Here is a 27,501-nt window from a genome sequence, read left to right as displayed (position 1 = left end):
CTCTGAAGGTCTGGAGAAAGAATGCAAGCATGCATACCTGCCTCACTCTCTTCCTTATTTTAAGAACTTCCTGATTATAGACAACCTGCAGTTTCCTATCAGCTCCTCCATCCACGTGCTAGACACACACGGCGCTGCCTTTCAAAAGCAGCTCCACAGGCCCCACCTCTCTGTGTTCTTGCCATCAGGGCCCACCGGGTATGAGGCAGCAATTCGGATATGCGTGTTTGCTTTGTACACACACAGTCTCCCTCTAAAACAGAAAGTTCAAAGTCTAAAGTGGGGTTGTACTAAGAAGCCCAGTCTTAGAAGGCCACAGATCTAAGTCACATTCTCCAATCCAATGTAACTATCAGCATTTGATCTCTATCTGTCTTACCCTTTCTCTCTCTCAACTGGCACCAAATTCTAAGAAGGCTGGAAAAGTAGAATTATCACTCCTAATGCCCCAAAAATGACACAGCCCAAACCAAAGTCCAAGTCAAACACGCCCATTTCATCAATGAGAAAACCACAATCCAGACTGATTACAGGATGCGAATCTTCATGCTAAACTCTCAAAGCTGTGCTAACTTTACATCTCAATGTTCCTTACAAATATGGATCATCAATTAATTAATGGTTATTGATAGCTTATATTCACTCAGAAATCCAAATATAGCAAACCAGACATATCAGATCCATGGGAGCATTCTTCATATGTCTAATCAAATATCCTTATAAGCCTTTTCCCCACCTTGAACATGCAGAATTCTTGTATTAAAACACCACTTTTGCCGAGGTGGGCAGATCTGAGGCCAGGAGTTTGAGACCAGCCTGGCCAACATGGCGAAACCCCACTCTATTAAAATTTAAAAATTAGCCAGGCGTGATGGCACACGCCTGTAATCCCAGCTATTTGGGGGGCTGAGGCATGAAAATCACTCGAATCCGGGAGGAGATGGTTGCAGTGAGCCAAGATCACTGCACTCCAGCATGGGCAACAGACCAAGACTCTGCCTGAGAAAAACAAAACAAAAATACCACTTTTACTACTGACAATGAATATTTCAAATGCATAAGAGAACAGGTTATCTCTAAGTGCATTATATATTGAAAAACAGGAGGAAAAATAGCCACAATGAGTTTCCTAACTCCTAATTACGAAACACCGTTATTTTGGAAGACACTGAAGAACAAAGCCATCCAACTCCAGTCCACCATGACTCTCAATAACTGTAGCTGAAACAGTTTCACTGAATTCCCAAGCTACCTCTAGTTGAAATGCTAAATTATAACTAGAAGATAGCTTTAAAAATCTTTGCATTTTTTACTTAGTAAAATAAGTCCTTGTGAACTAAAATAGGCACATTAAAATATTAAATAGGTAAAAAATAATGCAAACTACTAAATACAACCATAATGTTTTGTCTATAAAATGCTGGAGAACTAAATTCTTGAGTGAACTAAAATTAGGGAAGTGCACTTGGAAAACACACATACACACACACTCTCTTACACACAGGAAAACTTATAACATTAGTGATGCATCTCCAAATCCAAACCATAACAATCCTACACTTAATTGCAAGAATTCTTAAAACGTGCATAAAGCTTAACACACTGAATGCATTTGGAGATAACAGAATGAGCTTTCTAATCCTCTACACTATGTGGTGTGTCTACTGCCTTTTTCATTTTTTACATGGCTTGATGAAAAAATCAAAAACAGTTGCTTAAAGAATGTACTGTCAGCCTGAGCCTCAGCATTTATTTTGTTAAGCTCAGAATAACAAACTCACTTGTTCTGGGGAAAAAAAAAAAAAAAGGAGGGGGGTGGGCAAAAAAAACTCCTATCTTTTAAATAGCACCATGGTAAGAGGCCAGCCTCTTTTCGAAAACAAAGGCTTAAAAAAAAAAAAAAGTCCCAATGTGTTCTTTCTATCAAAAAGTTCAAGCCAGGCATTATGAACAGAATATTTCATAAATATATATATATTACATTTATATATCAAAGAGTTCCATTTCAAAGAAGCAACTAAATGGGCCTCAATGCTTCTATAGCCAGATTCCAATTTACGACAAATACTAACTTAATTCTCTTAAAGTCTCTCTCCAATATTTGTATGCTTTGGTTCCAGTTGTCACGACACAATGCACATTTATTTTATGATTCTATCTCCTGCTATAATCTCTCACCTAAGAGACCTTCACATTTCCATTACTCTTGACATTAAGGACTATATTATGAAACCTCTGCATTTATTAAGTAATATCTTTCAAGTTACCACATCAAGAACCTCAAAAATTTTCATATTTTAAAAATAAAAAGAACATAATCGTTCCTTAGTCACCCTTCATGAAATGAATTGAAATTGCTTATCTGAATTATGATAATACAAAAATTCTGTAGTAGATCATTATCTTTACTCTGAAATGAAGGTGACAAAAACCAAAGAAAGATATTTTGGACATCTCCATTATTCAATACTATCTCTTGATAGATTACACTCGCTTATTACGGAGAGTTAAATGTGCAATATATTTTGTAGTTATTCTAACTAATCTATCCTCAGGCTTTCATGCTAGAAAAATCATTTCATAAGCATTAATGTGTTAATAAAAGTACATATTTCATTCTAGCATACTCTCTTTTGATTAGAACACTATATGGTATCTTTTCCAGACGTATTTTTCTGATGGGAAAGTAATTACACAATCGTAAGATCAGCTTGAAGTGACAGGCCTGCACATAATTAATATCTGCCCTTTATGGCTGCTGTCAACTCTACTAAGATAGTGTAGACTTTTCTAGACTCCTTGGAATGGAATTTTATCCTTTACCTAATATTAATTAATTTGCATTTGAACTTATATGCAGACTCCCTCCTTATTCCAGTAAGCTGTACATTCTACCATTCTCTTGTCAAATTAAGAAGGCCTTAAGATATGCACCAATTACGTTTCCTACTATTAGTTTCCCACAACTACAGGTAAGTAGTTTGCTGCACTCATTACACAACTTTTTCAATTAGTATTCACAAAGTTCTCAAAATTTAGTTAAAATTTAACGCTTTTGTAGTCACTTCAGTGTTCTGCTCCTTCTTATAAAGCTAGCAAATTATATCTAATTGGCTTGTGAAGTCTACCCTTCCACAGCAGTTACAAAACATTTATAAAAATTTTTAAATGACTATTGTAATGTATGTGGTCCAGTACTTTATATTTAAACTTGCTGATTTTAAAAGTAAAGTCTCATGACTCATAACTATTTTACTCCTTTTTTACATCAACAGAATGACACAATAAATTAAAATTTTTTGCTTAGCTTATTGCTGTTTTCCCTGCCATTTCTGCTACATGAGCAATTTACCAATCACTGAATTTTACAGTAATCCCTCTAAGCAATTCCTGTATTTCTTCAAATGGGCTCTTCCAATTTTTCTACAGCATAATTCTGACTTCAATTTCAAATATGGTACACTAATCTAATTCTAGCTTCTTCTTCCCTAAAGTATTTCTTTTATCCTAAGAACAAAATGCTCATACTTCAGCAAACTCAATTATATCAAAGCTTTAAATTGATGATTGATTCATGAATGCTAAAAGGTCTCTAGATTAAAAAAAAATTAATACAAGCAAACTCTTAAAATACAAATGCAGAACAAACTGCTTTATGGTTAATATGAAGCAGATTTAAGCTCCATTACTCTGACTAAAGTAATTAAGGGAATTCAGCAGTTTACATATAGTACAGCTTAAACATCATGCTCTAGTTCATTTATAGGCTCTAGTTCATTTATAATCCAAGCATGCAAAAATCATGAAATGAAGATAGACCAAATGAAAAAGTAAATTATCCAGTACTTTCTTAGTGTGGCTCCCTGTCTCTAATGTTAATTTGCTTCTTCTCTAATAGGGAGAGAGACTGTTCATTTAATCACTTCTCATTCCAATGTCAAAACACACTAAATAAAACGGAGCCTTCAAAATTGCTGTTCAAATGAAACAATTCTGCCATCTGCAGGCTGGATGAAATAAGGCAGAATAAAGTAAAAGTAATTTAAAAATCAGCACTAGGCACAGAGTAATATTAACACTTGGAATAAAGGCAGTTATAGTATTTTTTGTTTTAAAGGATCGTTTGTCATATAAGTCTTCTTTGTTCAAATAGTTATTTTGGTGTGGTACTGGAGTAAAAATAGACTGAAAATGTCAATGGACCACAACAGAAAATGAATGCACAACAGTTTGTGTGAAAACAGCATTTACAGGTCTTGGCATGCTAACAAACATAAAAAAGATAACCCATAAGCAATATATAGGTTGAGTATGCCTTATCAGAAATGCTTGGGACTGTAAGAGTTCTTAATTTCAGATTTTTTCAGATTTTGGAATATTTGCATTCATTATTCTTACTGGTTGAGCATCCCTAATCTCAAAGTCCAAAATCCCAAATGCTACAATGAACATTCCTTTGAGCATCACCTCTGAGCATCATGTTAGTGCTCAAAAAGCTCTGGATGTCAGATTTTCAGATTAGAGATGCTCAAACCTGTATATGGCATCATCCAATTACTACCTGCCCAGCTTGTACACACACAAAGATTGAAATGAAATACTCCAAAATGACAATAGTAGTCATTCTAGCTAGTGATATTACTATAAGGGCTTCTTATTTCTTTTATTTCTGATAACCTACATTTTCATACATGTCTACAATAAATTTATCCAATCTTACTTCCTCTTTCAAACTTACCTAACACTAAGTTTAAAAATGTGCTGTTTGTTTTTGTTATTTTTAAACAGAAACCCACAAGGACACAGAGAAAAGGAATAACAGCATACAATTTTGGAAGCAGAAAAGTAAATACATATGTAATAATCAATTAAAGAGACCCTAGAAAGCTGTATCCTAAGCCAGGGAGGATTTGGGTGGCTGCTGTTTGAAAAGTAGCTAGATACCTGGATCCCCTCTCTTAATCCAGTGGTAGGTAATAACCCTACCCTCATTCAACAGAAGACTGAAGCTTGTTTTCTCTGCAGAGGGCAAAAAGAAGAGCTTGAAGTTCAATCTACATAGCTGAGGATATATAAAAACTGCAAAAATAAGTTAAGTGAGAAAGTATCTGATGTGGCTGACATTACAGAAAACTGTGTGGTGAAGCTATTACATACCGTGAGATAAATTAGAAATTATCACAGAAAAAACTAACTAAAAATTTAAAGGGCAGCAATAACTGCAGCAAAAAGAAAGCTAACAAACAAAATATGGGACAATCCTCAATTGTGCATAATATTTGTTTAATGTAAACACTGAATATTTGACCAAGAATTACAAAATAATTTCACTGGGGAGGGAAAACAGAGGGCGGCACTGACCGGCAGTCATCCACAGAAAATGGCTAAAATAGAAACAGAGAGATGGGCAAATGCCAGAAGAAAGTTAAGAGACAAAACTAGTTACTTCTAAGGAAGACTGGGAAAGTTGGGTGAGATGGGGCAGAGATCCACTGTACTGTTACAAGCCTTTCAGTACTATTTAAACTATATGCATGTACTATTGTGCTAAATGAAATATTTTATTATTTAAATATTTAATTTAAAAAAACTCAAGGAGAAGCAGAATACCACAGTGATTTAGAGAATAGGTACTGGAATCAAACTGCCTAGGCTCAAATTTCAGATCCACCACCTACAAGTTATTTATTCTATCTATGTCTGTTTCCTCTTCTCTAAAATGGTGCCATAAATAGATTTTTGTAAAGAAATAAGGTAGGCCGGGAGCAGTGGCTCATGCCTGTAATCCCAGCACTTTGGGAGGCTGAGGCGGGTGGATCACATTAGGTCAGAAGTTCAAGACCAGCCTGGACAACATGGTGAAAGCCCGTCTTTACTAAAAATACAAAAATTAGGCTTGGTGGCACATGCCTATAGTCCCAGCTACTTGGGAGGCCTGAAACCGGGAGGCAGAGGTTGCAGTGAGCCGAGACTGCCCCACTGCACTCCAGCCTGGGCGACAGAGTAAGGCTCCATCTAAAAAAATAGAAAGAAAGAAAGAAGGTAACACATGGGACTTGGCAAAGAATAAGTCTCAAAAATGTTGGTTATTTATTTTTGATGGGCAGCATAGAAACAATTAAGAGGGTATATTCTGGAGGCATCCAGATAGCTGGCTAGATGTATCACAATATCCTATTACATTGTAAGATGTCACAATATTGTAGAATATCACAGTTCCTTCTTGGAGTAATGAGAGATGCATTCACGGGTTCCTTTCACCTTCCCAGCCTAAACTTGAAGGCTCCCTTTTTACTCTCTCCTTTACCTTATTCAGCAGTGTTCTCATGACTAAAGTACACTAATTCTTGATCTCTATTCTAACTACATTTCATACTTGAAAACCAACCTCTCATTAAAATCACTGGCAAATGTTTTACCTTCAGTGCTCATACTATTCACTTCCAAAGCTAAAAGCCAAATCAGGCATTCAACAAATGCCTACTGAACACTTGTTATCCTAGCCCTAGACCAAACCAGATTCTCGACCTCAAAAGGATTACAATTTAGATGAGAAGATAAATACACAAGTACTAGACAGTAGTAGATAAAAATGCCATTAGCCCATCAAAGAATTATGAGAGCTGAGATTCTACCTGATGAACACTGGAAAACAACAACAAAAAAATCTGTACTAGTATTACTTAATATCCATTAGGATGGCTATTATCCAAAAAACAGCTAGGAAATGACCAAAATGTTTATGGAAATAGTCTCTAGACTAGGTGGTATTTACAGACAAATTACAGGGAGATCTGAGTCCTCTGGACTCAGAATTATATATAAAATTGTGTATGTATGCACTTTCCTGAAGAAGTTAGTGGTATAGCTTTTATAGTTTAACAGATTTGTTCCCCTCCAAAAACCAGGGCTAATATATTCCCAAGAAATCTCTCCTGAATTATACATTTGCTGATCCTAATTTTTCCCTAGGAATGTTTCATATAATAAAGTCCTTGATTTATACAGTTAACAGAAAGATATCAAGCAGATCACTAGCTATAGTAAATGTACTGCCTACCAAAAAAATGAATCACCATATACCCCATCTTGTTCATAGAATCTGCTGATTCTATATTATTATACTTCTACTTAGTATCCAATGGCACATTAGAAAAGAGGTTAGCCAGAATTTTTAGATAGCATATGGTGTAGAATGCATTTCCTTTGAATGAAATAAACCAAACATTTTAGAAGAGATTTCAGCTTGGAATACTGGCCTTCTTGGTATTAAACTATAAAATTAAAATTCTACATGAATTTCACTTTACTTTGCCATCTTGGGAGAAGAGCAAAAAGAAATTACCATTCCATTTACAGCCTAGCAAAAGAATACATACACACACACACACACACACACACACACGATACTTTGGGAATTTACACATTTTGTCGTAAAAGGCAAATTAAGCTCAAGACAACAAGAAGAAGGTATATTTAAGAGTACATCACCTTAGAAATTTACAGATAGGAGAAGTCAATATATACTTTAACTCTCTTAAATAGTCCTGCCACCCTTACACGTAGTCAAGAATTTTGGTGTCCTTAATTGTTCTAAAATGATAGGCTGTCACAGAAATGCTAGTCTACAATGCAGTTATTACTATGTCTGATTTCATTTTTTTAAAAAAAGCAAAAATGTTCATTTAGGATATACACACGGTGAACTTTAAAACGTCAGCATGCTGACACTGTTCTGCTGAAATCTATAATCAAGCTATCACTTGATACTGAGGTAGACTATGGTTAAGGAAACAGGCATTGGTGTCAGATCTGGGTTGAAACCTGAACTATCTACCAGAGTATAGTATTAGTTGTGAGTATTAAATGAGCTGATTCATGTAAAGTGCTTACAAGGGTGCATAGTATATAGTAAGCTCTCAACAAATGCTACTTATTATTCCCAAACCTATCCCCAAATTTCTTTCTTGCTGGTAGCTCAACTTTGTTCAGCAATATACTTTTCTTGTGCATATGTACTCAGAGTTAGTGATTCCACACCCATCCCCTTGATTAGCCAAAGTCTATCCATTTTTCACACAGTGAAGTCAAGCCAGTGACTAACTTAAGAAAGGGCAAACGACCCAATTCTGGTCAATACAATATAAGAAAATTCTGCTGTGGTAACAGAAGATGTTTCTTGTTCTGCAAAAAAGACATCCAAGAAGAAAGTTCCTCTCTTCTTCCTCTGGATGTCATCACGTGCTCAGTTCCAAAGTGGTCATCCACTTATCCACTAACCTTGGATAAAATGCTAAAACCTCTCTGAGTCTATTTCTTCTCTGTGAAACCTGGCAAACCTTTGCAGGGTTTTTATGATGGTTAGAAGTAATGCAAATATAGTGAGAGCTCAGTATGTGATGGCTACTTCTAATACCCTGCTTTCATAGACAGAATAAAATCCTTTAAAACAAGGTAAACATATACAAAGTATTTCCTGATCATCTAAATCTTCTTAGTCCCTCCTGTTGCTGCCTGTAGTAAGATCTCATTTACCCCTGTCCTATTTTCTTTGGATAGGCAAACATCTCAGCTGAGTAGCCTAGAAGTGCTTTGCTTAGATGATACACTTCGCTTGGTCATTACTTAGCGCAGAAACAATTAAAATAAATAAAATAAAATAAAATACTGCATTACTGGCCTATTTTAGTCAGATGGTCATAGCAACAGAAATGTCAATCATTGATTCTCAACTACTTTCTTAAAGAAAATGTCCAAATCGTAGCCTTCGAAAGAATCAGCCTTGCATGCCCTGTAGCACAACTGGTCTACTTTGGGTCAGTCAGTTTCTCTATTCAAGGAATTTGAAAGGAGATTACAGAAATGATGGTGAGCACTTAAACAAAACTGACAGCGCATCGTGCATAAAGGCCTGAATCACCACTGAGGCAAGGCAAGCTGACACTGAGAAAGAAAAGCCAGGAGTAAACAGATTGATAATCGCAAGTCTGCACAGGAAAACAAAGTAAGTAAGAGAAAGAAGACAAATATGAGCCCTAGAAGAAATAGATGGAATAATTATGGTTTCCCCATGGCCCTGCAGCATTTTATAAGTGATGTTCTATCCTTTTAATAAATCCTACTTTTACTAGAGCTATTCTACATGTTTCTGTTTCCACAGTTAAATGAGAATTCGAAGGAGAATATCAATCTTATCAGTGTATAAGCACTTAATAAGAACCAGGCCTAAAAGAGTATCCATGTTTTGGCAGAAATACCATACCATTAACTCTATCAAAGAAGTTCCCTCTCTCCTTGTTATAGCACTGCTGTCAAAAACTCAGATGCCTACAAAAAACAGGCAGGTGAGAGAAGAGGACTAGCATCTTCAGGTTTTTTCTTTAGATTCTGACATCCTTTATTTTCATATTAAATGGATAAGCATTTTCCTCCTTTACACATATACACAATATCTGCTTTCTCCCATTTTTCTTGGTCTTTTGTCTTCTGCCTTCCGTAGAGATAAGAGTACAAGAAAAAAAAATGACAACTAGAGGTGATGCAAATACCAAGGGACATTCAGCCTTGCTAAGATGTAATACAGAGTAGGCAGCATAGTGACAAAGTAGGAAGCAATTTCCTACCTAAAAAGAACAATCATTACTCAGTGTTAGATAATTGTCACCACATAGGATTTAACTATCAATTTTAAAGAAAGAACAAAAATCTAGATTTCTCTGTAAAGTCTCCTGATTTTAAAATTTTGCCATAAGTTTTTCTGCTAAAACAATGTGGGTCAGTTCCCTGGCTGCCAACTTGGAATCCTACTGTAGGCTCTAGTGTTCTTTTATAACTTCCTAGATTACTAGCTTCCTTAGATATGTTTATTGAACATCTATAATATGTATTGCCTATAATTATATACTAGGCAAATCGCCACCAAGATTGAACCTCAGTTATTTTTCTATTCACAGGTTATTTTAAATTCAACATGTTATTCTTCAGAGACAACTTAAAACCAATACTATTAATTAACATCTTACCAATTATATTCCAAATCATGCTACCTACTCTGAAAGGACCACAATTTAAACTCTCTGAAGTTAACTGTCTAGAGTAGGTTGAAAAACTGTTTACAGATGCTGTGTCAATTATATAACGATCACTCTGGTCTCTGGGTGTTTGTTTCTGCTGTTCCTTCAGCCTGTAAGGGCTGTCACCTCTTCCTCCAAGAAGCTGCCTTATATATTATTTCCTGATCATTTCAAACTTACCCCCTGAGCTTACTGTATACACTATTGAAATCATACCTTTATTGTTTACGTCCCCAAAGAGACTATAAATACCTTAAGGATCAGCCCTATATAGAATTTTGGATTGCATGTCCAGGAGCTAAGTATGATTAAATGTGCCATGTGGCAAATACTGAGAATCTGTTTGATTCAGCTGGCCACTACTTCCCAAGCAGGCTACCATGTGCGTGGCACCTAATAGATGCTAATTTCTTCACTCATTCTTCAATAATGTAAGTGGTAAAAAAGATAGTCTCTGCATTCTCAATAAATCTGTTGAGAGAATGATACAAATTAAAGATTTGTTAAACAAATTAATATATGTATATAAATATATACATGCACTTCAGTTCATCAACACAGTTACATGTCTTTAGGAGACTCAATTTCTCTAAGCCTTGGTGTTTTTGTCCAACTAAATGCAGATGATGCCAACTTTACTAGGTTATGTGAGAAGTGAATGAGAAATTCTAGGAAGTGCTAAGAAAATGGCATATGTCATAGCTCATAAAAATGCTGCCAGCACCTCTTAAGGAAATTAAAACTCCAAAGGTAGTTCCGACTGACAAATTTTTAAAGATATTTGTGTGAAAGACGAAACAGTTCAATAAATGTACTTAATTTATATAGTTTACAGTAATCCAAATAGTTGTTTAGTTTTATAAAACTACAGTTTCTACCAAGCTCAGAGAAAAAACACCACCGTAAATTCACAGTTTGTAAAACAAATAGTTCAAGGATTGCCACGTGTTTTCGGCATGGCAAAACAAAAATCTGTATGTAGGTGAAAGTCAGAAGCGGATATATTTTGGCTCGGTATTAGGAAAAAAGTCCAACACTTCCAAATACTTAGTATTTCCAAATACTTTCCACAGCTTCACATGCAGAATGCCATGCCTCAAAAGGTTCACGTCCTAATACCCAGAACCTATGAATATGCTGTTACGTGGCAAGAGGGAATTAAGGTTAAAGATGGAATTAAGGTTTCTACTCAACCTTGAGATGGAGAAAATATTCAGGATCATCCAGATGAGCCCAATGTAATCACAAGGGTCCCTGTAAGTGGCAGAAGGCAGAGGGGAGTATTAAGAGTGATGTAATGTGATAAAGACTGAACCAGCCATTGCTGACTTTGAAGCCCATGAGTCAAAGAATCTTAGAAGCCTCTAGAATCTGGAAAACTTAAGGGAATGGGGTCTCGAGCCTCCAGAAAAGAATGCAGCTCCTACCAATAGCTTGATTTTAGCCTAGTTAGATCCATTTTGGACTTCGGACCTCTAGAACTATGAGATGTGAATTTGTGTTGTTTTAAGCCACTAATTTCTGGTAATTCGTTGCAGCAGCACTACAAAACTAATTTGGCTTTCCTTGAGATGCCGTGCCTTCTTCCTGACAGATGGTATTCAAACTGGGGTAGACAAGTTGTTCATGGTATATGTCTAGGGGATAGGGAATAGGTAAAAAAGCATCATCAGGATGCAGATAAGGATTGCTTGCCTAACTGAGTTTCTAAAGGCATTAAACTGGGCCTATGTATACTTTTTTTTTTTTTCTCCTGAGACAGGGTCTCACTCTGTCACTCAGGCTAAAGTGCAGCGGCAGGATCATAGCTCAATGAAACGTCTAACTCCTGGGTGCAACGGATCCTCCTGCCTCAGCCCCTGGAGTAGCTGGGATGCCAGCACGCCTGGCTTTTTTTCTTTCATTTTTTTTTTTTTTAAGTAGAGACGGGGGTCTCACTTTGTTGCCCGGGCTGGTCTCCAACTCCTGGGCTCTAGCTATCTTCCAGCTTCGCCTCCCAAAGTGCTGGGATTACAGGCGTGAGCCACTACGTGCACATTTTTGTGTGTGACCATTTATGGTACTTTCTCTGTACAGAGTCTGTAACATTTTCAAAGATTCTCAAAAGGATCTGCTTGATAAACAAGATTAAGAGCACTCTTCCTAGATTATATCCAATACTAAACTTTTAATATTCCGTGATTTTCTAAGGCAGTGAGTCTCAAAGCTCATTCCATTAAATGTCAAAATAAAACATCAAAACTCATCCAACATTTGTAAAATGCAGATTCCTGAGCCCCACACCAGACCAGACCGAATCTCTAGGAGCTGGAAAAAAGTTTAATTTCAACAAACTTGGAGGAGGGAAAAGAAGGAATTCTGCACACACTGTTAAAGCACCTCTGCTCCAAGGAATATGTTATGAAACATTACACCAAAAATGAAATAAATTGTTCCCATTACGGAACCTTTAGGAACCCCAATACACTCATCTTACCATGTGACTTTGTGTGATTTTTTTTTTTTCTGAGCCTAAGGTAGCTCAGAATATGAAGGCAACGTCTACTAGACCTATTTAAATTAAAATTCATTCTGTAGAGTGCCAGGAACGATGATTGGCAGGTAATACATCACACTAAAAAACGTCAGTCCTATTCTCCATCCCCGCCTCCCTCCAACCCTCTCCCAAAATAAGGAAAAATAATACCCGGCCTGCCATTTTGCATACTGTTAAATACTGCAAGAATTGTGTTAACTGCATCAATATCATTACTAAACAACAATTTTCTATAATAAATTTTTGGTATGATTTATCTCCTAAATGTTCGTTCTTTCAAGCGAATATTTGCTTGAAACATTCTCCTGGACCTTTGTCTATTGTGATGCCGTAGGAATTTACAAATTTAAGTCTTCCACGAGTCATGGCGTGGGGTAAAACTCGACTGGCCTCAATGAAAACACCTCCTAAGAGAGAGAGGCCTAGAGAATAAGTAAGAACTCCCAACAGTGGCTTTTCAATCTCGGCAACCTTGGGCAGCTTTTTCTCGTCCGAGACGTTTGACAACCCTAAAGAAACCTGAGCCTTGATTGGAAAGGGGGCTGAGGGAGGAGAGTTTGGGAACCCTCTCTGCGCCTCACAAATAACCCAAATTCCAAGGCAAGGTCACAAAGCCATACAAACCAGGGGGCCTAGGGCAGAGTCGAGTTCTCCCAGCTGCCAAGAAAGCCCTTCACAGCATGCATTAGGCCAAGTCGGCGGACCCCACCCGGAGAAGGAGGAAAGGGAATAAGGAGCCCGCGCACCTCCACACCCAAAAGCAGGCCCTCAATCATAACTGCCCCTGTCCCAGGCCCATCACTCAGCTACACAGAGAAGCTGAGTGAGCCCCGGCCACTCACCCCGAAGCCACTGCGTGCTGTTAAACCATCTCCAATTAGCTCCGCGGCTTACAGACCACCCAAGAGCCCCCTTCACCAGCCCTACGCTTCGGCGGCCAGGGAAGCCCACAAGATAACGCAGCAGCCGCGGATCACAGCCCAGCCTCCAGGAGGCCGCCATCTTCACGGCCTTCTCACTGGCTGCCCGCAGCACAGCCTGATGTCCAGCATCAAGGCCCCGCCTCCCGCATGGTTGGCCACGCCCCCAGACGCTCTCGGTGCCTTTAGGTCTCTCGGACTTGAAGCCCCGCCCGCCAACCCAGCCCCGCCTCCAACCACGTTGGCCTTGCCTCCCGGGAAGTCAGGTGCGCCGCTGGATATCCCAGCCGGCGGGGCCTTACCAGACCCCGGCCCCCGCCCCGTTCGCCCCGCCCCCGGGCTGCCCTCAGCGCCGCCTGATTGCATTTGCGGCCTCGCTGCCGCATCCCAGGCTGAGCGCCGCGCGCAAAGCCGTGCGGAGATTGGAGGCCGCGCGGGTCCCTGGTCTGGGCCATGTCTGGCTGTGACGCTCGGGAGGGAGACTGTTGTTCCCGGAGATGCGGCGCGCAGGTAGGGGCGGGGCCACCGGTGCCCGGTATTCCCAGGAGGAGAGGCCCAGGCGGGACCCGGCGGCTGGAGCTGGGCGCGGGGTAGCGGGCCGGGCGTTTGGCTGTGGGGCGGGGCTTCGGGCCTGGCCGTTCGCTACCCCGGCGCACCGCGACCTTCGCGTTCGGAAGCAAGGCTGCGAGGCCCCAGGAGATCAGTGGTCTCGGGCGGGGCGCTCCGATGGCAGGAGCTGGGCGCCAAACGTTGGAAAGAAGCAAATAACTGAGAGGAGAGCGTTTAGGTGACCTCAGCGGGTATTTATCAGGAAGGCAGGCCAGAGAAGGAATCGTGAAGCACCGAAGTGGAGCTGGGGCGAAGAGCGCGCCCCCCGAGCTGCTTTTCTGCGCCCTGACGACCAGTTAGGCGTTTGGGGAGACGTTTGGCACTCGGGAGACGTTTGCCGAACCGGAGCTGTGCCTCAGCTGCCAGCGCTTTGCCTTTGAGCAGTTGCTCCTTGCCTATCTCCGTTTAGATGAATTGTGGGATGATCATGGGAACGATTCTTCCTTAAGCCGAAGTCAAAGGGAAATCCACCCTCACGCTGCATGTAGTTTTCGGTCATTTACACAAACCAACAGTTTTATGGAGCGCCTTCTACGCGCTCAGAGATAGGAATATGTAAGATAAATGGCCCAGGGTCTGGAGAACTAGACGAATAAGCAGTTTCAGCACAATATGATAAACCCCACCCAAGAGGCAGGGAAACCCCTCAAAATTAGCTTCCTTATTCCCCCTATCTTATTCCTCCTATCTATATCTTTCTTAGGGTTGAAATCCTAATTAAAAAGTAGTAACTCGCGGGAGATTTCATTGCTAAACATTTGTCAACCACTTTCTTGTTTGAATAAGTGACTTCCCCAAATTAGCAAAGACGACTCTGAAAATAGAATGCTGGATAGGCAAGATTGGATGAGAGAGAGAAGATCTTGGAGATAGGACAGGTAACTGGAGATCGTTCCTAGGCAAGTGTGTATGGAGAAGTGTCCGTACCCTCAATCAGTAAATCTTAGTGTAATGTCATCAGAATGAGCATCAAAGAGAGCCTTAAGGGACCCGAGAATAAACTAGGATTCTCAAACCAAACATGGCCCACAGACAGCTTGGTGGACAGGCATGGTTTTTTTTTTGCTGCACTCAATGTTCATGAAAAATTTGAGCCAACTTTTTTTTTTTTTTTGACACGTTTTGCTCTTGTCACCCAGGCTAGAGTGCAGTGGCGTGATCTCAGCTCACTGCAACTTCTGCCTCCTTGGTTCAAGCGATTTTCCTGCCTCAGCCTCCCAAGTAGCTGGGATTACAGGCGTGTGTCACCACACCCAGTTAATTTTTGTATTTTTAGTAGAGACTGGGTTTCACCATGTTGGCCAGGCTGGTCTCGAACTCGTTATCTCAGGTGATCCACCCGCCTCAGCTGTCCAAAGTGCTGGGATTACAGGTGTAAGCCACCACGCCCGGCCAAGCCAACATTTCAAAATCCGGAATCATTTCAGCTTCTTTTAAAGCCTCAGAACACATGGTGACATTGGGCCCTTATTTTTTCATGGGATCTGGATTGTGGTTACTAGTGAACACCACCTTTATAGAGGCTGCTGGCCAGGTTACCACAGCTTCCACTACTCACACGGGATTTGCATATCTAGTTAAATACATGAGCCCCTCTAGATATTTGTATTTGTCTGGTTTTGTACAAATACATAAAAACAGCAATAAGAAAAGTTTTAATAAGTCATAAAATTTCATTGTAGTTTTAGGGGGTCATGGGCAATGGAAAGAGACAGTCTCTTTGGCCTTAAGGAAGGGGAATGTTCAACTGTAAGTGATTAATTCAACGAATATTTAGTGAGCACCTACTATGTGCCAGGCATTGTGGATTTAAGAGTGCAAGCTGCATCTGGTTCCTTCTCCCCTAGAACATGCTGTACAGTGGAAGAGACAAATTAGCAAAGAGACAAAGATGGTATGACAACATGACATAGTTTGACACATGATGATATGACTTAGATGGGAAAGTTCAAGGTAGTTTAGGAGTATACACTTGAATGGGTTAGAGAATACCTCAGGAAAAAGTGAAAGTATCTACTGAGGCCTAAAGGATCAGGAAGACAACCACATGCAATGAAAGTAAGGATATTCCAAGTAGGGGAAGTAGCATGTACACAATCTCAGGGTTGTCCTTGATTACAGACATGGTGTGTTCCCATATTAAGTTTGGTGTTCTGGAACATAAAGTAGGGGCCAGAGACTTGAGATGAAGCTAAAGAGAAAAGCTAGTGAGAGGTGAAGCCGCTGGGCTTCTGGGTCGGGTGGGGACTTGGAGAACTTTTCTGTCTAGCTAAAGGATTGTAAATGCACCAATCGGCGCTCTGTGTCTAGCTAAAGGTTTGTAAACCCACCAATCAGCTCTTTGTAAAATGGACCAATCAGCAGGATGTGGGTGGGGCCAAATAAGGGAATAAAAGCTGGCCACCGGAGCCAGCAGCGGCAACCCCCCTCGGTCACCTTCCAGGCCGTGGAAGCTTTGTTTTTTCACTCTTCACAATAAATCTTGCTGCTGCTCACTCTTTGGGTCTGCACTACCTTTACGAGCTGTAACACTCCCTGCGAAGGTCTGTGGCTTCATTCCTGAAGTCAGCGAGACCATGAACCCACCGGGAGGAACGAACAACCTGCATGCCACCTTTAAGAGCTGTAACACTCACTGTGAAGGTCTGCAGCTTCACTCCTGAAGTCAGCAAGACCACGAACCCATCAGAAGGAAGAAACTCTGAACATCTGAAGGAACAAACTCCGTACACACCATCTTTAAGAACTGTAACACTCACCGCAAGGGTCCGCGGCTTCATTCTTGAAGTCAGCGAGACCAAGAACCCACGGGAAGGAACCAATTCTGGATAAACTAGGACCAGACCTAAAGGGCCTGTTAAGCAAATCTTAGATTTTTAAACTAAGGGCAATGAGATAATCAGCAAGATGACTGAAGAAAGCCTGGGGATTGCTGGCTAGAGTTAAAAAGACCAGAGGCATGGAGACAGACTAGGAAGCCGTGGCAGGCATCCAAGCAAGAGATGCTGGAGGTCTGAGTGAGGGAGTAAAATCAGGAGGTCTTGGTTATTGATTAGATGTGTGTAGTGAGAAAAGAAATCAAGAATGACTTTTAGGTTTCTGATCTAGTGATTGGGGCCTGGTGGGCCACCAGAAAGAGAATACAGGAGGAAGAAACAGTTTATGATGGGCGTGTTGTGGACATGTTGAGTTTGAGGTACAGCCTCAGCATGTGGTACTATACACTGAGTGTATTTAGCAGGGTTCTCTAGAGGGACAGAACTAATGGAATATATATATAAAGGGAAGTTTATTAAGCATTAACTCACGTGAACCCAAGGTCCCGCAATAGGCCGTTTGCAGGCTGAGGAGCGAGGAGAGCCAGTCTGAGTTCCAAAACCAAAGAACTTGGAGTCCGATGTTCAAGTCGGGAAGCATCCAGCACGGGAGAAAGATGTAGGCTAGGCCAGTCTCCCTTTTCACATTTTTCTGCCTGCTTGTATTCTAGCCATGCTGGCAGCTGATTAGATTGTGCTCATCCAGATTAAGGGTGGGCCTGCCTTTCCCAGCCCACTGACTCAAAATGTTAATCCTCCTTTGGCAGCACCCTCACAGACACACCTAGGATCAATACTTTGTATCCTTCAATCCAGTCAAGTTGACACTCAGTATTAACCATCACACTGGGTATTGCTTTCAAGCTAGGAGAGAGAACTGGATTGGAGATAAAGATTTGGAAGACTTGCTCACCAAAACCTTCCCTCTCAAGACCTGTGTATTTTTATTATTCTGTCTTTGATAGACACTCTTTTCTGAACACATATTATAAAAGATATTATATATCTTTTCTGAACACTCTGTAGCCCATTCAATAATTTTTATTATCATTTGCAGTAACATCCCCAAGTGACTTATGTTTCATGTACTTTCTTCTTGTATTCTAAAGATTCTTCAGGCATCAAGTGTATTATTTTTGGGTCAGACTCAGCTTATGACAATAATCTCTAACCTGGTTTTACAGCTCTGAAATTAAATCCCTACTGACTGGCCCTTGAACTGATTTTTTCTAACATCAGCAAAAGTCAAGGAGTGTTTCCCTAAAAAAGAAAGCATTTACTCAGAAACCGTATATTGAAGTCCAGGCTGAAAAATGCAAACATGAGTAAGTTGTTCCTATTTTTCAGAAACTTGGGCAGTTGCAAATGCATATTTATAATTAATATATACCAGTAATGGGCAGTGGGGCATGGGGGGAAAGGATGAAGTTCCATTAGGGGATGACAAAGTATTTTGCAAGTATAGAGGGAGGGGAAGGTCATTTCATACAGTGACTCATGGAAGACTTCATGGAGAATATGGCATTTTAGATTGGCCAGATGGAAACCAAAAAGAAGATACTAGGGCCAGCATATGCCCTGTTTTAAGAGGTAGCACTACACAACACTGATCGTTTTTGCTGTGTGGGAGTATTATGGGCCCATTGTTTAGTTTTGCTTTTTTTTTTTTTTTTTTTTTGAGACGGAGTCTCGCTCTGTCGCCCAGGCTGGAGTGCAGTGGCGCGATCTCGGCTCACTGCAAGCTCCGCCTCCCGGGTTCACGCCATTCTCCTGCCTCAGCCTCCCGAGTAGCTGGGACTACAGGCGCCCGCTACCACGCCCGGCTAATTTTTTGTATTTTTAGTAGAGATGGGGGTTTCACCGTGTTAGCCAGGATGGTCTCGATCTCCTGACCTCGTGATCCGCCCGCCTCGGCCTCCCAAAGTGCTGGGATTACAGGCGTGAGCCACCGCGCCCGGCCTAGTTTTGCTTTTTTAAGGGAAACTGGAAACTCAGATTTTATATGAAATCTCTTGATTTTAAACTTTAGGCTCAGACTCTTTCTAAGCATTGTGTAGACCAAATAAACAACTTCCTGTGAGCCTGAAGCAGTCCACAAAATACCATAACCTCTGATACAGGACTTTTTTTAATGTAAGAGATATGATGTTAATGCAACCAATGTTTATTGAGCAAAGCACTGTGGTAGGTATAGCTATACCAAGAGCCCATTCTCTGCTTAGTTGCAGAGAAAAACCAGGTAGGGACTACTTCTATTTTTTTAATTTTACCTTAACTATCACAGTGTCCTATATATGTTGACACTGAACAAATATTTTTTCTTTGATATTTCTGCAGCACAAGTACATCCAGTACCTTGCCCTTTTTTTTCCTTGACCTCATCACTGCTGTTCATCTTTACCACCCCCTCACTCTAACATCCCATTCCCATGGTCATATCCTTCTCTGCCCAACCCCTACCCTTTTACCATACACTTTTTTGGGTATATTCAACTATATGAATTAGTGTGTCTACAAGTATTCTGGTGTCTTACTGCAGCTGGCCTCTGAGTAGCATGTGACAGTCCTCTGGGGAGTTTCCTTTTACATTCCCCTAAGTAGCTGTTCCAGAACCTCATCATTTCACCTCATCCTTTACCCCACACCTGTTTCAAAGGTGACCTTGCCTCCAAAATCACAAAGAAACTGAAAGCTATTAGGTGTGAACTTCTTAATGTCTTCCTCTTTCCACATGCAGTATAATGTAAAGGTTAAGGACCAGGATCTAGAATCAGACTGCCTGGGTTCAAATTCTGGCTCTGCCTCTTGCTATCTTGGTGGCCTTGGACAAGTTACTTAATCTCTCTCAGTACAATAGGGTTGTTATAAGGATAAAGTAAAGTATTCCATATAAAGGCTTTAGAAAAATGCCTGGCACAAAATAAGCACTCTATAAAGAAATGTTAGCAATTCTTATTATCAGTGGTATTATTACATATTTAATATTACATTGTTAATATTATTACATACTTACCTGCATCTTTACCTTTCCTCCCATTCCTGTTTTTCTAATGCCGGCTTCTCTGTCTCGACAAAGGCTGACCTCTTAGACCTCTGCTTTCCTGTATGTTTAATCTTTCCCTGTCTCCTAATGTTACCTGTTAGCATGTAACAGAAAACTGTCTTAATTAACCAGTTTTTCCCTTCTTTTTCCCTGTCTAGCCCTTCTTTATAGCAACACTATTGAAAGAGTCATTAGAACTCCATGCCTCCAAGTTTCATTTACTTCTAAATGAAAGTGAGTGAAGCCCACTGCGATCTTGCTTCCACACCCAGTTTATTGAAACAGTTGTTACTTAAGGTCATGGTTGACCTAATTTACATATGGAGTTGGCCTAGCCAAACCTTTAGCCAGGATGAACCCTGCCACCCATTTCTTTGGACTGGCATTGAGCAGCTGAACATTGCTGGAGAATATTGCACAACTTTGTTGTCTGGCCTTGCTTCATGATTTCAACCTCAAATCGTCACTTACTGCTGCCCAACAGCCCATCTTTGTTTCTCTAGTAGTTCGGTGTTCCACTCCCCAAGATGACTGTTTTATACCTTTTATTCTCTTGTCAAGCCTCTCATACCCTGTTGCCATACTCAGCTGATGACTTTGTTTATACTGAAGACAATAGAAGTCATTAGGTAATGAACTTCCTCACCTTCCTACCACAAAACCTACCAATCTGCTGGAATGTGAACCCAGCTTCTCTCATTTCATGAAAGGGAAGAAGCCCAGTTCCTCCACTAGAGCTCAGGATCTCCAAGCCCTCTCACCTTCTATAATTATTTCTCTCCTTCTCCCCGTGTCTCCTATTAGGAATCATTTCCTTTCTGGTAAGACTGTTGTCATCAGCTTTCAAGCCCTTCCACATCTTGCCCCTACAAATTTATCTTCTGCCACCCTCAGCACTTCCTCACTCTGCTCTAGCCAACTGATCTTCTGCCTGTGAAGTACTTGCTCACTTCAGAGCCTTCACACCTGCTGTTTCCTCTGCCTGGAGTACTTGCCTCTCTCAACACAAAACCTTGCACACACACACGTACTCATTCATCACACACTGGCTTAGTTCATGTCTTTTAGGTCCTAGATTAAATGCCACCTGCTCAGAGAGGCCTTCCTTGACTGCGTTAATCAAAGTTGATCCCTGCTGTTTTTCTCCAAGTCCCATGTTTCTTTCCTGCTTGGCACTTTTTACAGTTTATTTATGTATTCTGTTTACTTTTTAAAAACTCCTCCCCAGAGTGTGAATTCTTTTAGGTCAGGCCCTGGGAATTCAGGTCCAGTTTATAGCTGAATTCCCAGGGCCTAGAAGAGTGTTCAGCACATGGTAACGTTTCTGACCCACATCTCAGGGAATGATATCATCCACTCAGCTACTCAGCTGACCACACACTTGGGAGTCTTTGAAGCCTTCGTTTCTCTCCTTCAGTTTTCTCACCCCAAGTCCTTTATCTTCCAAATGCATCTTCACAGTCCCTTCCTTCCAGCTTCCTTTTTAAACTCTTTCAGCAGCCTCCCTGCTCTTCTGGGCTTTTGCTTTGTTGGCCACTGCCTTTCAGCCTCTTTCGTTTACTGACACTGTGCAAATGTTTCAAAAACAGACTCTTATCACATATCTTACATTTCAAACTCTTTGGTGGTTTTCAATCATCCATGAAATATAGGTCAAAGCCCTGTGCATAGCATAGAAGACTCTTTAGACTCAGCCTCCCTTTTACCTCCATCCTGCAGAACCTAATTTATAACCATTTCCAGCTACTAAGCATTCTTTCTGACTGAAATGCCCTTTCTCCTCTTCACCTACCCAGCATATACTCCCACCGTCCTTCATTAAGACAGATATAAGAAATACCAACATAGAACAAACTACTGGTGTTAATTCAGAAGTCTGGAGATCACTGATCCAGATTATTAATAGAAGGAGACTGATGCCCAGAAAGTATCACTGACTTGCCTTAGGGCACACAGCTAGTGGGGTCAAAGCTAAAAACAGGCTCCATGTCTTCTGATTTCTAGTCAACACTTGACTGATGAGGAGGAGGAGGGTTTTTAAGTGTGGTGAAGGTAGAAGAGAGAGCTGGGGCATTCAAGTAGAGAAAACCAAGATGAATAGAGAGACAAGTGCAACAAGTGTGCAGAATGAAACGACCAAGGACAGAGAGAAAGTATGACTCATCTTTACTGTGCCTGCATTCAGTCCCTTCCTGAGGCCAGTGTCAGGAAAATAAGTGAAAGACTTTGAAACAAACAAAAAGAGTATTTACTGGGTATCTTGGAGTTATTATTATGCTATTTTATAACTCTCAGTTGTGGAATCCTGGCAGTTAACGCAGGTGATTGTTGTTCATGGAAATGCAAGTTGTGTTCAATGGAGATTCATTTTATTGTTAACCTGTGGACGGTATCCAGTTTTGCTAAGTCAGGATTCCTTGTTACTTATATTATGTATGTTTTGAATTCTCCTTTTGAATCAGTTGTAACATCTTACTAGTTTCCCCATTTATTCATGAGTTACTAATCTCATGCATGTTATTTTATACTTGTATGAGAGTCTTCCAGGAAAACCTGTATCTGAGGAATATATGCCAATATTTGCTTAAGTTGAAAGAAAAGATGGGGGAGGGGATTAGAGCCATTGTTGGCTGTGAGTAGTATCTCGGAGACAAGCCAGGCTGATTTCCTTAAAATAACTAGATTGAAAAATTGGAAAAATTAAATACCAAATCAAAACTTGTTAGACATTAATGATTTTGATATATACAAAATGCTGTTAAATGTGTTTCCTCCTCACTGTAGAACCTCTACTATAAATAGTTGATTGTAATCAATCTTTAGATACACATTTCAAAATTATTATTATAACTGAAAACCAGATCTAACAATAATAGGAAAGTAATATTGACATTCAGGAGAGAACTAGATACCAATTGAACCTTTCCTTCTTGTCAATTCTTGTTAAAATATATGTTCTGGTAGTTACTTTCTTCTGGACAGTTTAAATGACTTCATTTTCACCAAGTATATCTCTGTTGGTGCCTGCTAAGTGATAATTCTCTTTGAAATTTTAATTTTATGGGTCTCAAGGATTGAAAATGTATTAACAGCAGCTGCCTTGTCATTGTTATTGCTGTAGCTCGAAGCTGGCTAATTGCTGTAATACCGCAGCACTGGAAAAGAAAAGAGAAAGGGGAGACCCGTAATAAAAGACCATTTTCTGTAATGTTTGCTATTTGCTGTGCAAATTGATGGTTTTAAGGGTTGGAAGACTGCAGGAGTCTTCCCATTAGCTGTACTTTAAAATGTAATTAAAATATCACTTATATCCCTAAATAAGGAAGTAGCAAATTATACAGGCATAGGTAATTTGGGCTAGATTTCTTAAGGGCAGATATAAGAAATACCAACATAGTTTTTCCTTAATAACTCCTGTAATATTCCCTCCCTGAGGAGATGCCACCCTAACTGCTGTTAGGGGGTTTTGGGCAAGAACTCTTTCTGGCTACTTCCTGCCGAAAAGGGACATCAAGTGGGGAACAATAGCTAAGGCTCCTCCTGGGGTTGATCTAAGCGTCCTCGGAAGAATGGCACGTCCATGTGTGGTTCGGTTTGCAGCACCATTTGGATTGATTGCTTCTAGGCAAGAGGAAATGATTTGAGTTATAGTATTGAGTATGCAAGGTCCAAATATTAATACAAGACGTATAAGTAGGAGTGGACTTAATAAAGGAGCTAATCAATTCCATAAAGAAGACTAGAATTCATTAAAGAGGAATTGTAGCCACCCGGGGCTGAAGCCTGCGTGTTCTTGTAGCCTCTTAATGATTTTGATTTGATCTTTAGGTAGCTGTAGATTTTCCTCTGCTTTACTAGAGGTGTTAATCCAGAAGCAGCATGTTTTATTTATAAGTGCACAGGTACCTCCTACTTCAGCTGTGAGGACATCTAAGCCCCGTCTATTCTGTGCTACTACCGAGGTGAAAGAGTCTGTAGATTGCTGTCATGCCTCTATGGCACCTACAGTTGCCTTCCACCCTTGTTGCATCATAATAGAAAGATCAGTAAGTACTGATCTTTCAAGGAGAGGGAAGCCCGTAATCCAGACTAGACCTCTGGCTATAGAATTTCCCATTCATGGTTTTTCTAAGATGGGATTGTCATGTGCATGCCCTCCCCAGTCTGCTCTTTCAGTTAAATCTCCCTATGAGGGCATAGAAATGATAGATCTCTTTCTCTGGTGTATTCAAGATAGTGTAGTCTCTAGAAAAGAGCCTCAATTAGGGATGACTCCAGATGATGCTGCCATCTTGGTAGAATTTAAAAATAATAAGTCAGGAACTAGTGCTACTATAGTACAAGTTCCCTTCCAATGCCTTGGGAGGATTAAATGTATCCAGGAGCCACAAAAAAAAAAATTAGCCCTGTTCCTTGAAGAGACAGTTCTAAGCTGTGGCTTGTGAGAGACACCGGCAGATTTTTCTGATATCTTAGAAGTTTCCCGTCTTTACATATAATAGGGGCATCCTTGGGATAAGGATATCCATATTTACAATATTTACGATGCCATTTGGAATTTGACATGTCAAGTGAGAAGCGTCCACCTGACAAATGGAGTTTCGAAAAATTAGAGACATACTATGCCCTGGCCAGTATCTCAGATGATCCTGTGGCAAGGGCTGTCAGTCCAGATGCCTCCAGTTTGCCCACAGATCTGTAAGCCGCTACTATTAGCAAACATCATACAAGGGTCTGGAATTCCATGAGGGGGCATGTTTGGAAAGGCCCATCTGTTATTCTTTACAATATAGTCAAGGTGGTTACTTAGAGTATGCCACTCCCATTGGGGCTTCCAACCAGAATGAGAGGCTAGATTCTGAAAGCCCCCCAACTAGGGCTTCTGATCCTTTTAGATCACCCTTGTTGCACTCTCCTCCCTAAATATTTGAACTAACAGCAATTACAAGTGTGATGTTACAATATCTGAGATCTCCCAAGCATGGTCCTTCCTCGCTGCTTTTAAAGCAGAGGGAGGCATTTGCTGTTACTCGGTCTTGTCCCAGCCTGAGGATGTGAAGCTTATCTTCAGGCAGAGTGTTCTCCGGCACTGGGAGCAGAGTGTTGCTCCCATACCATGTCCAATTTATGCCTGCTAGATCTTTAAGGGTAAAGGTAAAGCCAATAAAGGGAATCCTAAAACGGTGAATTCTGGGTCATTGTAAGTTTCCTTAGCATCACTGAACTGAGCAAACCACTTAGGACAGACCCAACAATTAGTCTTGTTGTACAAATGGACCATGGCAGATATTGCAGGAGCTAAAGGGTGTGATGTATTACTAAGTCCGATAAAAAGTCCTAACAGACTGAGTGATAGTAAAATGCTCATGTTTACTTCCTTTTCATAACTATTATTCCTGCTATGAGGATAATAATTAAGCAGAATGCTGCAGTAATTGGGATTATCTGTCTGATATTCCACCCTGAGGGTGCTACAGCATGTAGTCCTACTGCAAATAGTAGAGTGAGTAAAACAATTCCTGCAAGGGTGGCGTAGTAAATAATTTCCATCAAAAAGAAGTTCTAATATTTGGCAGCGAATCTCAAAAGGACAGGTGGAAATGGCAAGAAGTATTTGGTGAGGTAGGGGTGAGACTAAGATAAGTAGTTTTCATTCAGTTACTTTTGTGATTTTCAGCTTAAGATCTCCTCTTTCTTTATATTGATATTCAAGGCGTTCCTCTGGGTTGTCAGGGGTTGCTCCCTCAGGTCTCCAGGCTTTGACTCCCATATAATGTATCCAGGAGTCGATTCCTCTAACTTTTATTGCCTATGGGCTTGAAAGAAGAACAGTGTAAGGTCCTTCCCAGCCTGGGCTTAGGGAGGGAGAGAGAGAAGGGAGAGCCTTTACAAGTACCAAATCTCCTGGGTTAAATAGAGGTGGTCCAGTTTCCTGGGGTTGGGCTTTTGCTAGTCGCTTCCTGTTGGAACTGAGCCAGAGAGGTTACATGCTTAACTAGCTCAGAGGTTTCCCAATCTAATAGAAAATCATTGGTAAGAAAAGGCCATCTGTACAGCATCTCAAAAGGGCTAAGACCTAATTTTGAAGGGGTATTTCTTATTCGTTAAGGCCATGGGAAGAAGAGTGACCCAAGGAAGGTGAGTTTCTTGGGATAATTTTCAGAGGTGTCTCTTGATAATATCATTAGTTTTCTCCACCTTTCCTGAGAATTGGGGTCTCCAAGCACAATGGAGATGATATTCTATGCCTAGTGCTTTTGAGACCCCTTGTGTGACAGCTGCCTTAAACAAGGGCCCATTGTCACTTTGAAGGTACTTCGGTAGACCAAAGCAGGAAGTTATTTCATTAACTAACATTTTTATTACCTCAGAGGCTCTTTGTGTATGGCATGGAAATGCTTCTACCCAGTTAGTGAAGGTGTCTACCCATACCAGCAGGTATTGAATGCCCTTTGTCTTTGACATGTGGGTGAAGTCTATTTGCCAGTCTTCCCCGGGATAACTTCCTGTTCTTTGGGTTTGAGGAGGAAGGAGTCACATTTTCAGGGGATTATTTTTAAGACAGACTTCACAGGTATTAATAACTTGCTTGACTGTTTTTGGTAAGTTCTCTCCTGAAAACAATCTCTGGGCACGTTGATAAGTTTTATCCTTTCCCAAGTGAAAACCTTGGTGAAGGATTTTAAGGATTTTCCATTGGCTGGAGGCTGGCAAGTGGTGTTTGCCATCCTCTGACTGTAGCCATCCTGAGGACTAAAAGGTATACCCTCGAGACAAAGTGGTCCATTCTATTTCTGTAGGGGAGTACTGAGGTTTAATTTCTCTTATGGAGCCTTCCCAGATTAGAGGGGTGTGAAGTGTGTTGATGTCTTGAGGCTTCCTTGCCACTGATTTAGCTGCCTGATCAGCTAATCTGTATCCTTCGGCTACCTCATCTGTTCCCTTTTGATGTCCCTTGCGATGCATCACTGCTATTTATTGTGTAAGAAAAACTGAGGATAATAACCTGTTAATTTCCTGGTGATATTTTACAGGCGGTCCATTGGTGGTAAGGAAATGCCTTTCCTTCCAAATGGCAGCATGAGCATGGAGAACCAGAAAAGCATACTTGGAGTCAGTGTAAATGTTAGCTCTCTTTCCTTTGCTTAATGTGATTGCTTTTGTAAGAGCTATTAGCTCAGCTAATTGAGCACTTGTGCCTGGAGGGAGAGATGCACTTTTGATGACGTCATTTAGAGTGACCATTGCGTATGCATACTCCTTGTTCTACAAAAGAGCTCCCATCTGTGGAGAGGGTCCAGTCTGAGTTCTCTAGGGAAGTTTCCCCAGTATCTTCCCTTGCTGCATAGGTCTGTACTGTGACTTGTTCATAATCATGCACAGTTTCCCCAGTTTCCTTGGGGAAGAAGGTGGCTGGATTTAGATGAGAACAAGTCTTTAATTGGATGTTGGAACCTTCTAACAGCAGGGCCTGATATGTAAGGAGTCGGCTGTTAGCCCAAAG

General features: G+C 40.6%; 2 protein-coding genes across 4 annotated transcripts in view; one reads left to right on the top strand and one right to left on the bottom strand.

Annotated features, from left to right (window-relative positions):
• Positions 1–13,895, bottom strand: part of PDHX (pyruvate dehydrogenase complex component X) — a 79,325-nt gene extending 65,430 nt beyond the window's left edge. Inside the window, exon 1 of one of the 3 annotated variants that reach the window (XM_054661041.1) lies at positions 13,781–13,895. In XM_054661041.1, coding sequence (XP_054517016.1) covers positions 13,781–13,895 — 115 coding nt within the window. 3 annotated transcript variants of the gene reach the window in all.
• The window catches only part of APIP (APAF1 interacting protein), a 34,418-nt gene continuing 20,804 nt past the window's right edge, over positions 13,888–27,501 (top strand). Inside the window, exon 1 of the mRNA XM_508364.6 lies at positions 13,888–14,039. Coding sequence (XP_508364.2) covers positions 13,983–14,039 — 57 coding nt within the window. The 5' untranslated portion in view covers positions 13,888–13,982. The remainder of the gene's footprint in view (positions 14,040–27,501) is intronic.

Source organism: Pan troglodytes, chromosome 9 (assembly GCF_028858775.2).
Source record: "Pan troglodytes isolate AG18354 chromosome 9, NHGRI_mPanTro3-v2.0_pri, whole genome shotgun sequence".
NCBI lineage: Eukaryota > Metazoa > Chordata > Mammalia > Primates > Hominidae > Pan > Pan troglodytes.
The sequence above is the reverse complement of the archived record's forward strand: the minus strand, read 5'-3'. Positions and strand labels throughout refer to the sequence as shown.